The following is an 11,883-nucleotide window of genomic DNA, read 5'->3' on the forward strand; positions in this document are numbered from 1 at the left end:
GCAGTATGGGGTCAGATGAAGGAGAATGAAGCTCGGGCTGTGGCTAAGCATCCCCGGTTTGGATGACCAAGCAAACGCCCGTCATTCCATAAACGGTAAATGCCGACACTTTCTCTGGACTATGTGATCGCGGTTTGCCTGTGACAGCTAAAGCTCCCTCACTCACTCAATCAACCGCAAAAACCTGCCATGAAATACGTCGCTTTACTGAGTGGAGGTAAAGATAGCTGCTACAATCTCTTACACTGCGCACGAAATGGACATCAATTAGCTGCCGCCGCCTCGTTAGGACCTGGTCAAGGCAAAGGTTAGTCTACATCCTGAATCGGACTTCGCTTCCCTACAACGTTACATTTACATCAGAAGAAATCGATTCATATCTATACCAAACGGTAGGTCAAGATGCTATAGAGCTAGTTGCTCGCGCCTTGGATGTGCCTCTGTATAGACGAGTCATATCCGGGATGGCTCTTGAACAAGGCTCAGAATACGGCCACCGAGATCCCTCCAGAGGCGTCGGCGTGATCGGGGATGAGACTGAGGATTTACACGCGTTACTGTCTCTAGTCAAAGTAATGAAGACAAATTTGCCTGATCCTGTGATGCTATGGGTTGACGCCTTAACGTTTCAGGATAGACATCCTGATGTTGAAGGCGTCTCTGTAGGCGCAATACTGTCAAATTATCAGCGAGTACGAGTTGAACATGTGTGAGGAACAACAAATAATGCCAGGACTCGTAATATGCTCAATGTAGACCTGTGTAGATGCCGCCGCCTGGCCTTAACGCCCCTCTGTTATCTGTGGCAAAGAGACCAGTCCGAGCTGCTTGCAGAAATGATCGAAGCAGGAATGGAGGCGATTTTAATCAAAGTTGCAGGTATCGGACTCACCGTCAAACACCTTGGAAAAAATCTAGCAGAAATGCAGCAGACTTTGCTTAAGCTTGTGCGCGAGAGGGGTCTTCGCCTCTGTCCGCCAAACTTACTTTCCACTCCAGAACGATTTATACGGTTCACACATTTGCGGGGAGGGTGGTGAATACGAAACATTAACTCTCGACTGCCCTCTGTTCAAGCAGCGAATCAGCATGTACGTCGAACCCCTGTTTATTCAGTCGTCCCACGGACCGCTCTTTATCCAGCCAGGACACTGAGACGGTTGTTCACACTGACGGCGACTTTGCCGTGGTTGCCTACCTTCGTATCAAGGATGCCGTCCTCAAATCGAAATCAAGCTGTGAGATTCCGAATCCTGCGATTCCACATATTCTACCAAAGTCATACCAAGAGCTCAGCGCAGTAGTTGCAGAACAAGTCTCGACGACCGCTGATGTGCCAAATAGCTCATATCTCAGTAGTCTACATGGTGCCGAACCCCTACCACTAATCCGCAGCCAGCAAGTGGGTAGTTTTGTGACCGTTGCGAATGTATCGAGAACAGGTGAATCAGATATGACTATAGAGGAGGAAGTCCAAGCCTGCTTCCAGCAATTGGAAGGTATACGTTTTGTGTCCTCATATCTTGGTAATTATAACAAGTTTGCAGATATACTCCACCACTATTCACTGAAGCTCTCACATTGCACTAACATCAACGTCTTCCTTTCTTCTATGGACCTGTTCTCCAGAGTGAACGCCGTCTATGCCACTTACTTTGGGACGAGCCCGCCTGCGCGTGCATGCGTTGCAGTGGACCTGCCCCCACCTGTGAGGATCCGACTCGATTGCATTTCTTTTGTCGAGAAGACCCCCACGGATCGCCAAGCGCTACATGTACAAAGCCTGAGCTACTGGGCCCCTGCAAATATAGGACCGTACTCACAAGCAATCATAGTAAATCAGGCTGTTTATTATATTCAACCATCTTTGACGTCTGTATTAGGTAGACGAGCGCGTCTTCATATCAGGTCAGATCGGATTGATTCCGAGCAACCTACTACTTCCTTCTCCGCCCTCACTGGCTCTTGAGACTGCGCTATCATTCAAGCACGTCGAGAGCGTGGTAGATATGTTGCGATCCAACTCCGGCGGCGGCTGGACAGGTCATACCCAAAACGCGACATACTGGCTGGTTAATGAAACTGATACGCCGCGTATAAAAGCAGCTTCCAGTTCATACGCCAAGGTAAGGGTTGTGCATGTATGGCTGGCGGGTCCTCAAGCTTCTCGTCATAGGATGCGCACGCTGCGATCCTTTTCTTGACTGTCTCGGCTTTACCTAAAGGTGCCTTGGTAGAGAAACAAGTCCTGCTACATACAGGCCAATGCTCCCTTGAAGACGAGGATGGCGAGATGGTTCTTCAGCATCTCGTGCCCGAGTTTCAGCAGGGTAAGCTTTCAAAAAGTCACCGTCAATGTCTCATAGTTTATGCAGGTAGTCTTTTAGGCGCGGAAGGTACATCCGTATACTGGGAGGTCTCGTCTATCAATAAGAGCAACGCAGTTGCGGTGATAGCATTTCGACACGATACGCCCGAAAACGTTGCATCACTTAAAAAAATCCCTGAATTACACCGCGTTTGGGAAAACCCAGTCTCGGTCCGCCTATTTTATAGACGTTCTGTGGCATCGACATGTAGGTTTTCTCTTCGGTGACGTGAGCCTTCACCTGATTGGAAAATGCAGTTGACTCCAATTATACAATGTTATTTGAGAATGGAAAGCTACCGCCATTCACCTCCATCCCTTGCCGTCACATCTCGACAAGACTATGTGACAACTGGGACTATGCACTGCTAATCATAAGTAATTAGAATGACACAACAAGTAGTACAGACAAATGTATCCCAATGAATATCCCAAGAATGAGTACCGATACCATACACAAATCATACAAAATAGTCCATGGGAGATGGTCACGGTGCACCTTCCTCTTGGAGAACCTTCAACTCAGCCAGCCGCCTCCTCATTTCCTTCTCTGTACGAGTAGGTGGTACCATCCGGGCGATACCGGCACCGAACTGTAATCAATCAGTCATCGAATGCATACGATGTGACATCATAGAGACATACCAATGCACAGAGCCCTCCAAAACGCAAGACCCATGCCACACCATTCTTACCGTAGTAGGTGGTGTGCTTGGCCGGGTCGCTATCGACGTCGGCGTCAACGACGTGGAAGATGGCGCTGGAGACCAAGGCAATCTGTGAGACACCAATATGTTCAGCAAAGTCCACCAAACTAGATAGATAATTCGCACAATGAATTGTGGGAACACGATTGCCAGGTTGTGGATACCAAGAATGGTCCCGCCGGCGACAGGATCAGCCTCGGGCAGCATGTCATCGGAGTCTTGGTGGTCGAACGACCGACGTCGTTGAAGAAGAGGAGCACGCTCGCTATGTGTCTCACTCCTGCGGCGCATAGCTGGTGTTGATCGCGTACGGCTGTGGGATGGCCGTCTCGTCCACTCTCTCGCTATTGCTTCTCCGTCCCGAGGACTCTCATGCTCGCGCTCCTTTAGGAACTGTGGAACGTCAAGCAATCAGCGAAAAGGACCAGTGAATGAGCCGTCGGACTCCTACCTCCATGATAATAGCAAAGGGTACCCAGCAAGCCACTGCCCAACATATTCCAACCAGACTAATCGCAATAATGGCCTGGATGCTGAGTAAGTGGAATACTATAAATAGTATCTCCATGCTCATACCTGCCAGACTTTGGTGATGAAGAACGTAGAGAACGTGATCAGAGCGAACAACAACATCGCTCCCGTCCAAATATTCCTCAAGAAAAATGGCATCAAGGGTAGTTGCAGCGGCCGTCCTCTCCGCGCTGCCTCGGCTCTCCATTCACGAACGGTAGCCCTGAGACGAGCGAGTTCAGCATCCTCGTCTTCGTCGCCATCGTGAGCCAATAGACGAGTGTCACGACGTGCAAGGTGCGGGAGTGTTGCTCCAGCTGCTACAGCGACTGTGAACATGACATTAAGTAGGTATCCTGACACGTGAAGGAGAGAAGGAAGTCTACCTATACTATAAATCAGCATCGCGAATTCCCCCATCCTGGTTGCTGTATCCTTGTCTGGGTCTCTCTGAAGTTCATAGGCCATGACCTGGCCCACATATGTTGTACTAAGACCATATATGAGATCCTCATCTAAACGGACTGACGACCCATACATACGCATAGAACAAAAAGGGGAACCTGCAAGCGATGACTGAGTACACATTATTTCATACACACAATTTCACCCACCATCCCATGAATGCGAAGACTTGCACATAGCATACACGCCTAATGGGTTTGGGCAGTTTGACAATAGCGTTGTAGATATTATCTAACACATCCTTCAATTTGCTCCTTCGATCGCCTATCAGATTCACAGCACGTGGAGAATGCCATATGAACGTACCCTTTCTCGATGCGTTTAGGGTCGCGTTCCTTCTCCTCTTGGGTGAAACAGGTGATCCACACAGTAATGACAAGAATCGCCATGCTGACAACACAGAACTTGCGGAATTGATCGCCCCCGAGCAGACGCAAGATTGGCATGTTGGCAAGGGGAAGAAAGCCTGAAGGATAGATTAACAATACCCCGACATATTCGGAGTCAAATACTTGCCAAATCCATACCCAACGATATTTCCTGCATTGATCATCCTACTGTGCCAGGCGTTACCTGCATTAAGCTGTTGTGGAGGCGTGACATCCAAAAGTAAATTCCGTAGCGATGCTTGCAGCGCGTTCAAGGCAAAATCCAACAAGTAGAACGATAAGATTGCCAGACCAATTGCAGTGTTCTTGACCTAAAATTGGGCAACATGGGTGACAAGGTGGTTGATGAGGTAGGCTGTATACTTACCGTCTTCGCCCATTTGGGATCCCAACTACCGGCGCCTCCTCCGAAAATGTCAACCAAGAAGGTAGCGATATCCTGACAATACGCCAATGTGACGGTGGATATCACTAGCACAACTGTGGAGAGCACAACCCAATACCGTCTTCTGTATCTGGATGTTGAAGCATCGGAGATCGCGCCTTAAGGACGGAGGGATTTTGGCGTATGAGCGAGCATGACACAATCTGCTCCAAGTAAATCGCACATACCTATCACAGGTTGAGCTATCAGGCCGCTTATTGGACCAGCAAGCCAAACAAGACTTGTCAAAGTCTCAGAGAGCCCGAGAGATAGCAGGAAGGGCGTCCCATATCTGAAGCACAACACTCGTCACATAAATCCACACAGCGATACGCGGATGCATACCCCAATTCGACCGTCCACGCTACCTGGGAGCCTGCCATAGATATACTCAAGTAGATGAGATCCAGCGTGGACATCCTCCGCTCAGCCGGATCCTCCCTCTCAGACGATGACTTCTTGCCATTGCTGTGGCCTGCGTTGTTCGTGTCACCTGCTTCCTCTGGCGAGTCCATATCCTGTGTCTGCTCTCGTATGCGCTTTCCATTCCTCGAAGGCCAGGGTATCTGAGTGGTTGGGTCGGGATCGGCGTCGGCGGTGGTGGGGAAGGTCATCGCGGTAGGACCGCTTAGAAATGGGCGGCGGCGGCCACGATAAGACGTGCGCGCAGTGACTTTATAGAAGAGAACCCAGTAAGGGCAGTTGTACGCCGGTCACCTTGAGGAGCCCATGCAACGCTGTCCCGCGTCCGCCGACGGCTCTGGAATGGCACGCGATCGGCGGTAGCCGAAAAGACCTCATAAGCCACGTGGGCGAGTAACTGCATTGACATTGCACAAGCAGCGGAAGCTGCAGATGGGTTACATGGACCAAGTGGCCGGAAGACTTGTACAAAACGCCCGGACAAACGTAATACGAAGGCTTTTGCAGACGGGATGATTTATGTATCCAAGACGTGATCAACATGCGGCGGCGAAGCGTAAATAGTTGCACAACAGGAGGAACGGTGAGCGACAATCGTACATACCCATACAGACCATTGATGCGTTCTACTGGGATTCAGATTCAGAAACATGGCAGTCCAGTAAATATAAAGAGGGGGACTACAGCTCTCATCGGACAACCGCATTTACGGAAGCATTTCTCCTGTGACTGCCGGCAGACACATGCGAGTCCAAACTTTGTTTATGCGACGAGAGTAAGTTGAATGGAAGCCGACGAGAGTAGGACGGAGTAGTGGCGGGGGGCGTGGGGGGTGTAATCGCAGTGGGAGTGCGGGTACGTTCAGCCATTTCCGGTATGGAAGGCGAGACCAAATCCTTTGTTGAGTCATTCGATAGAAACTCATCGCGCCGACGCAGTCTCGGTCGCGCCGTGCTTTGAGTAGGAGTAGATGATGTTATGGATTCTGAAATGGGCGAGGGAGACATAGGAGGCGTAATATGCTTCATTGTGGCGGGGCTAGTTCCAGAGCGATTTCGGAGCATATCTTGTTGTGAGGGTGAAATATTCTGCAAGGGAACTGGAGGGAGTGGGCTACTTCGGAGCTGGGCTGCAGACGCTGACGGCCGTAATCGCCGCCGAGGCGCAACTGAGCCAACGGTGACCAGCGAGTTAATCTGCTTGTCACTTCCTGAGGGCACCCCCGCAGGTGACCCATTCTGTGATTGTGTGTCTGTAGATGTCGTGGTCGCGCTGCCACTGCGTTGTCGCAGTTTGTACTTTTCCATGGCATCCGCATCTCGCTCACGCATCCGTGTAGCAATGGGCGACAGCGCCGACGCTGGGTCATTGGCGGCTGCCAGTTGTAGGTGAGGTTGTGGGGATGGTGATGCGGCAGAAAAGGGCGTACTGCCAGATGAGCTGGCCGACGGTTGACCCGGAGAATAGGAAGTTGATGGAAGCTGAGCCGGATATCGAGATGGTGAAAGCGAAGATGCAAATGAGAGGTGACCGCGTGATGATTGCATAGCCGTGCTATCCAACAAATCTCCGCTGTCCGAGGTATCTGTCGTACGACTCGTCCCTGAGCCACTTCGCATGCGAGGAACACCTTTCCCGAAGCCATACGGTGGCGGAGGAACAGGCGGATCCGACGCAGATCCCCACTCGGTCCCCCTTGCAGCGGCCTGAGCGAAAACATTTCGCCGCGCCTTCTTGTTGTTCTCGAACTGCGTTCGAGCAGTGTCCTGGAGCGTCTCCTTGGTACTTGTCCTATGATATTCCGAGCCATATGAGCAAATGCATGCAACGCGTGACAGCTGACGCACGAGTAAGCATAATCAGAGGGGTTGAATCCTTCGTTGTTTCGTGCCGAAAACTGGCACCCTCGTTCAATCAATAACTGAACAATCTGTCGCACTGTGAGACCATAAACTCATGTCCAGCCACGAATATACGCACTGGAATATGACCCCAAGCGCTAGCGCTGTGGAGCCATATAAGCATATAAGCAAACAGGTGATTGATGTCACTCACTAGTGCAAAGGAGTGTTACCTTCGTTGTCGGCCAAGTCGAAATCTGCCCCGAGATCACACAACATCTTTTACCGATGTAAGTAATTCAAATTGAACGCAAGGAAGAGACGAGCTCACCCGCACTAGCTCCTCGTTCCCCTTCAGGGCGGCCACATGCAACGCTGTCTTGCCTTCCACGTTTGCCCAGTCAAGTATATCTGGATAGCGGTCATAATATAGACGCGCCATGCGTAAAGTAGCACTGAGGAAGTCATGCTCGCTGGGACCGGAGCCAAAAGGGTTTGTTACGGGGGGTCTTGCGTCGGCGAGGAGGATCAAAATTGTGTTGCTGTCGGTATCCTTGAGACAGAATTTAGTTTTACTAGTGGGATGTGGCTGAAACACCAACAGCTAACCTTACTGATTTCGGGATCGTCATGCCCGCTGCTCAGGAGAAATTCAAAAGTTTCCTCATGACCAAGGACCGCTGCCCACGTCAAAGACGTGTATCGCTTGTGTACAGGATCTGCATTGCGCATTTCTGTCCGCTTGATGAGCCTCCTGACCAGGAAGAGGTTATTCTCTGCGCAAGCGGCCTCAGCACTTGGCTCCAGGAGGCTGAAGCGGGCACAAGTAGCGCCGAGGCATACCTTTGACTGCTCGTCGGAGCCTGGCAGTGGCATCTTTCTCGGCCATGATGGAGGGGAGGAGAGGCTGGGTGGGAGGCCTGTGCAGGCAGGAGGGCCTGTAGAAGACGAAAACGAGCAGACGCACAGCAAACACAGCATACGACGAGGAGGCGGCATAATAGGATGGCAATTGTGCACGTGAGAAACTCGATCAAGATGGACGTCAGGGCCCTGTACACAGGCAACTCCCACGCGTCCCCGTCTCCGAGCTCGTCCAGTCCGCCCGACACACTGCCTTCTTCTCCTCGCCCAACTCTCCTCACCCACTCTGTCCTTCTCGTCCATCTCTCTCCACCACCGCGGCCTCCACAATGCCCAAAGTCGTCTCGCGTTCGGCCGTCTCGTCCTCGACCGATGGTCAGTAATTGCCCCCGGTCTGTTCCGTTCCACCGACCCTGGCCTAAGATCTGAGCCATTCCGTCCTTTGCCAGCTCAGCCCACGGCATCGTCGACAACTGCCCTCCGAGTCTATTGTAAGATATCACTCAGCCGCTTACTGACCTCCCGCTGACGGCCGTATTCCGCCCTCGGCGCAGATTGCATCTGCGGCGAATTCATCGTGAGTCAACGGCATCCGCTCCGTTCGGCCTCAGCTGACACTGATGGTTGCGCTGTGTTCCCGCTAGCTTGTCATAGATAAAAGTCTTGCTTCTTTGCCTCGGCGAAAAACAGATGGCGCTGTCATCATTAGGTGTCAAGACAGTGAGCTTGGTAAGGCCAGGATTCTCAAGCTCAACGCAACCACGTCACAGCCGGTGTTGGTGGAACGGTGTGTAACATTCTCACTGACGATGGGTCACAGCAGTCGAGCCCAGGACTCATGATGGATTTCAGGGCAAATGGCCACGAGAGACAGTACAGGTTCCAGTGCCCTCGATGTACGCTAACAGTCGCCTATCAGACAACGCCTCCACCAGCCAAGTCCGGCTCATTTCTGTATATCGTGAAGGGTGCTCTTAGCCAAATACAAGGCCAAGTTCCTCCCGATGCATTTGACGACGAGCATTTGGTACTTTCTTAGACCACGATCTAGCCAGACACCGTATGAAGCGGTATGTCCTTCCATGTGTCATATTCTGATAGATCTATGTAGCCTACATCATGAATGGTCTAGTACAATAGTATTCACCGCAGATGTCCGCAAAATGTCAGACAACTATGTACTGAAGATCACTACGTAAGTAAAGCGAGAGTCTGCACGGCCTTGAACACGATCACTCATACAGCATGCAGATTCAAACGTAAGCGAAACGGATTAATGAGCATCATCCGCAGGCCAAATACATCATGACCATCTATGACGTTGACACAACTTCTACGTACAACTTACCACAGTTGAAATAAAAATCCTCTATGAATGACAGAGCAGATGGTCAGCACAATGCATCATGACGGAAGAAGTGAAGGATGCAATATATCAGATACCGTTGTAGAAGGAAAATTCAAGACGCCAGTACTTAGAGCAACTGACATTCATACAGTGTGAATAAAGTGTCATCATGGAAGAGGAAGGTGTTGTAGATAATCCAAGACTGGCATAACCGCTTACCTGCTGAGATCATTCATATTGGAATCCACACGAATGCTGACGGACAGGGAAATTGCACGGCCAAGAGATCCATCAATCTGTACATCGAAGATGTCAGCATTAGCTGAAACGACACATGTGGCACCGACAGAAATGTGGTTGTGGGCTCAGATACCGTTGTAGAGTATATGATTAGTTCATACCGCGCGAGCGTGTTCGTATGTTTGGGAATATAGTTGCATCACAGCGCACCATATACAAACAGAAGACTCACTCATTGAACCTTCATCACGTCAAGACCTAGTCATCTAGCCAAAGGACGCCGCAGTCCGTGTCAGCACACGCTAACAGTGCAGTTAAGGTCGCGATCGCGCTGTTGACGCGGCCGAAACTGAAAAATACCGCCATTGTGTGTTTCTATTTGCGCAGGTCAGGTGCCCAACGCGACACAAACAAACGCCTACAACGCGCCCTCTGCGCGTCAGACGCGACCGCATTGTTGGCCTCATCCGTCCCGTCGAGCTGCGCCCCATTGGACCGTCCCGTCGCCTCGCGTCGTCAAGCAATCCGTCTCCTGGAGACGGAGTAGGCGCATATGAGGACGTGGGTCCCCGTAGGTGCGCGTGAAAAATTTCCATGTTGGGGAGCAGTCATGTCGTTACGGAATCGCTTGCGGCCAGAGGGCGGGCACTGTACTTAAGCCCTGCCTGGCTGGCAGCCTGAGTCCCCACCGCCGTCTGCGATCCCCGTTTGAGACGACCCGGCAGCGCACGCCTCCCACAGTCTTTCACTTCCACGCCAGCACCCTCCCATCCCCGCACGCCGCCCTCTTATATCTCCAGACATGTCCTGTGCCGTCGCTGCCCCCGCCTTCTCCCTCTTCCCCGTCTCGACCGCGTCGCCGAATGCATTCGCCATCTTTGCGGCCCCCCAGTCGCCCCGCGACACTTTTGCAACACAGGAGGAGATGTGGCAGATGCTTCGGCCCTCGAACGGGCAGGCCGACGGCAGGAAGCGCAATGCGTCCTTCTCCAAGTCGCTTGGCTTGAAGAAGTTTTTTGGGATGTAGGCAGCTACTCGCCATGCGTGCATACGCGCCGCACAACGCACAACAAAGCACCGCCGACGCGGCGCACTCGCGCCCCCTCGCGATTACACCACCTGGTCTGTGACCAATCGACACTCCGCGACATGTGATAGCTTCGCATCTACCAGCTCCACACACGTATTGGAGCCAGGGACACGCTTTCATCGCTCGGACTCTTCGACACGCGGAAGACGATGAGCGTGGTACCTGCGTCGCACAAAATCTCATTGTATCGTATCGGATGGATCTGAAAACGGAGAGATAGGGTTATTGGTGGTGGCGAGGAAGATGACGAAGGGCTACAAGGAGAGCGGGAGGGGGTTGAGAAGGGGAAGAAAGTAGGACAAAGTCGACGAGGAAGTCGAAAGAAGAAACAAAAGACGACGAGCTCAGAGATTTTGCTCTCTGGTGTTGTTTAGATGGACTTGCAGAGGCTTTTCTTTCGAGAATGTTGTCATATCTCTGAATGTATTCGGACCGTTGTAACTTCAACCTTGATTTCTTTGAGACTGATGCTGGTCGTTGGCGCCGAGTGTAACGGGAGATGTCCTAAAAAGGAGACTGTGGTACTGGCGCGTGCGGCTACCACGTGGGCGATATTCGCGGAGGGCGCTGTCGAGGCGGCATTCTCGCGGACCCTCTCCTCACCACCGAGACGGGCGAGCACTGTCCGTTGAGCACCATGGAGCTCCCCTCTGCACGCGAGATCGAGCTGGAGACTCTGCTGAGGCAACGGGACACACAGATTGCTGAACTCACGGTACGTCCTCCTCAACTTTGCCACCCGCAATCAGCTCAGCGGCGCACGACCCCTACTCGCCTTTCAGGACGAGGTCACACACCTGCGCCAGTATCTCTCGACACAACCCGCCCCATCCACGGCGGACCCCATCACACTTCCTCCAGCACTTGTATCCATTCTGTTGCCCCATATCAACGGCCGTTCTACGGCCGCCACATCGACGTCGAACACAGTGAGTGCCCTCACCCAGAGAGCCAAGGTTCTGCAAGAAGAAAACGACGAGCTGTATGAGCTGCTCAAGATTGGCGAGACGGGGAGACTGAAGGACGACGTGCGCGCTCTGCGTCGAGTGGTCGTGAAATTGGAGGGCGCGCTTAAAGGTGTGTCAGGCGCGCAGCGTCTCCCGCTCACAGGCGGCGACGCCAACTGACCCCCTCCCCAGAGTCGCACCAGGTCATCGCCTCGCTCTCGTACGTCGTCCCGCCCGCCTGCTCGCCTGCCCCCGCTGACCCCCCCC

The 11,883-nt window shown here is 52.2% G+C and overlaps 5 protein-coding genes across 5 annotated transcripts; 3 read left to right on the forward strand and 2 right to left on the reverse strand.

Annotated features, from left to right (window-relative positions):
• Nucleotides 1–189: 189 nt before the first annotated feature.
• Nucleotides 190–2,596, forward strand: FIBRA_01467 (uncharacterized protein; the record flags this gene model as incomplete). Its single annotated transcript, XM_012323342.1, has 9 exons — nucleotides 190–307; nucleotides 364–572; nucleotides 633–709; nucleotides 767–947; nucleotides 1,000–1,091; nucleotides 1,144–1,834; nucleotides 1,884–2,126; nucleotides 2,177–2,330; nucleotides 2,376–2,596. The coding sequence occupies 9 exons, from the start codon at nucleotides 190–192 to the stop codon at nucleotides 2,594–2,596; spliced, it is 1,986 nt and encodes a 661-aa protein (XP_012178732.1).
• A 260-nt stretch (nucleotides 2,597–2,856) lies between these two features.
• Nucleotides 2,857–5,477, reverse strand: FIBRA_01468 (uncharacterized protein; the record flags this gene model as incomplete). The annotated part of the gene is made up of 13 exons (XM_012323343.1): nucleotides 2,857–2,961; nucleotides 3,014–3,145; nucleotides 3,202–3,468; nucleotides 3,527–3,601; nucleotides 3,652–3,914; nucleotides 3,972–4,075; nucleotides 4,128–4,148; nucleotides 4,200–4,304; nucleotides 4,357–4,516; nucleotides 4,624–4,750; nucleotides 4,807–4,982; nucleotides 5,052–5,155; nucleotides 5,209–5,477. 13 exons carry the CDS (start codon nucleotides 5,475–5,477, stop codon nucleotides 2,857–2,859), a joined length of 1,908 nt encoding a protein of 635 aa, XP_012178733.1.
• A 498-nt stretch (nucleotides 5,478–5,975) lies between these two features.
• On the reverse strand, nucleotides 5,976–8,016 carry FIBRA_01469 (uncharacterized protein; the record flags this gene model as incomplete). The annotated part of the gene is made up of 7 exons (XM_012323344.1): nucleotides 5,976–7,077; nucleotides 7,134–7,216; nucleotides 7,267–7,291; nucleotides 7,342–7,406; nucleotides 7,459–7,680; nucleotides 7,737–7,903; nucleotides 7,971–8,016. 7 exons carry the CDS (start codon nucleotides 8,014–8,016, stop codon nucleotides 5,976–5,978), a joined length of 1,710 nt encoding a protein of 569 aa, XP_012178734.1.
• Nucleotides 8,017–10,381: 2,365 nt separating this feature from the next.
• Nucleotides 10,382–11,043, forward strand: FIBRA_01470 (uncharacterized protein; the record flags this gene model as incomplete). The annotated part of the gene is made up of 2 exons (XM_012323345.1): nucleotides 10,382–10,602; nucleotides 10,890–11,043. 2 exons carry the CDS (start codon nucleotides 10,382–10,384, stop codon nucleotides 11,041–11,043), a joined length of 375 nt encoding a protein of 124 aa, XP_012178735.1.
• Nucleotides 11,044–11,306: 263 nt separating this feature from the next.
• FIBRA_01471 (uncharacterized protein) lies at nucleotides 11,307–11,796 on the forward strand (the record flags this gene model as incomplete). Its single annotated transcript, XM_012323346.1, has 2 exons — nucleotides 11,307–11,384; nucleotides 11,452–11,796. The coding sequence occupies 2 exons, from the start codon at nucleotides 11,307–11,309 to the stop codon at nucleotides 11,794–11,796; spliced, it is 423 nt and encodes a 140-aa protein (XP_012178736.1).
• Nucleotides 11,797–11,883: the final 87 nt, after the last annotated feature.

Source organism: Fibroporia radiculosa, assembly GCF_000313525.1.
Source record: "Fibroporia radiculosa TFFH 294 genomic supercontigs, scaffold650, whole genome shotgun sequence".
NCBI lineage: Eukaryota > Fungi > Basidiomycota > Agaricomycetes > Polyporales > Fibroporiaceae > Fibroporia > Fibroporia radiculosa.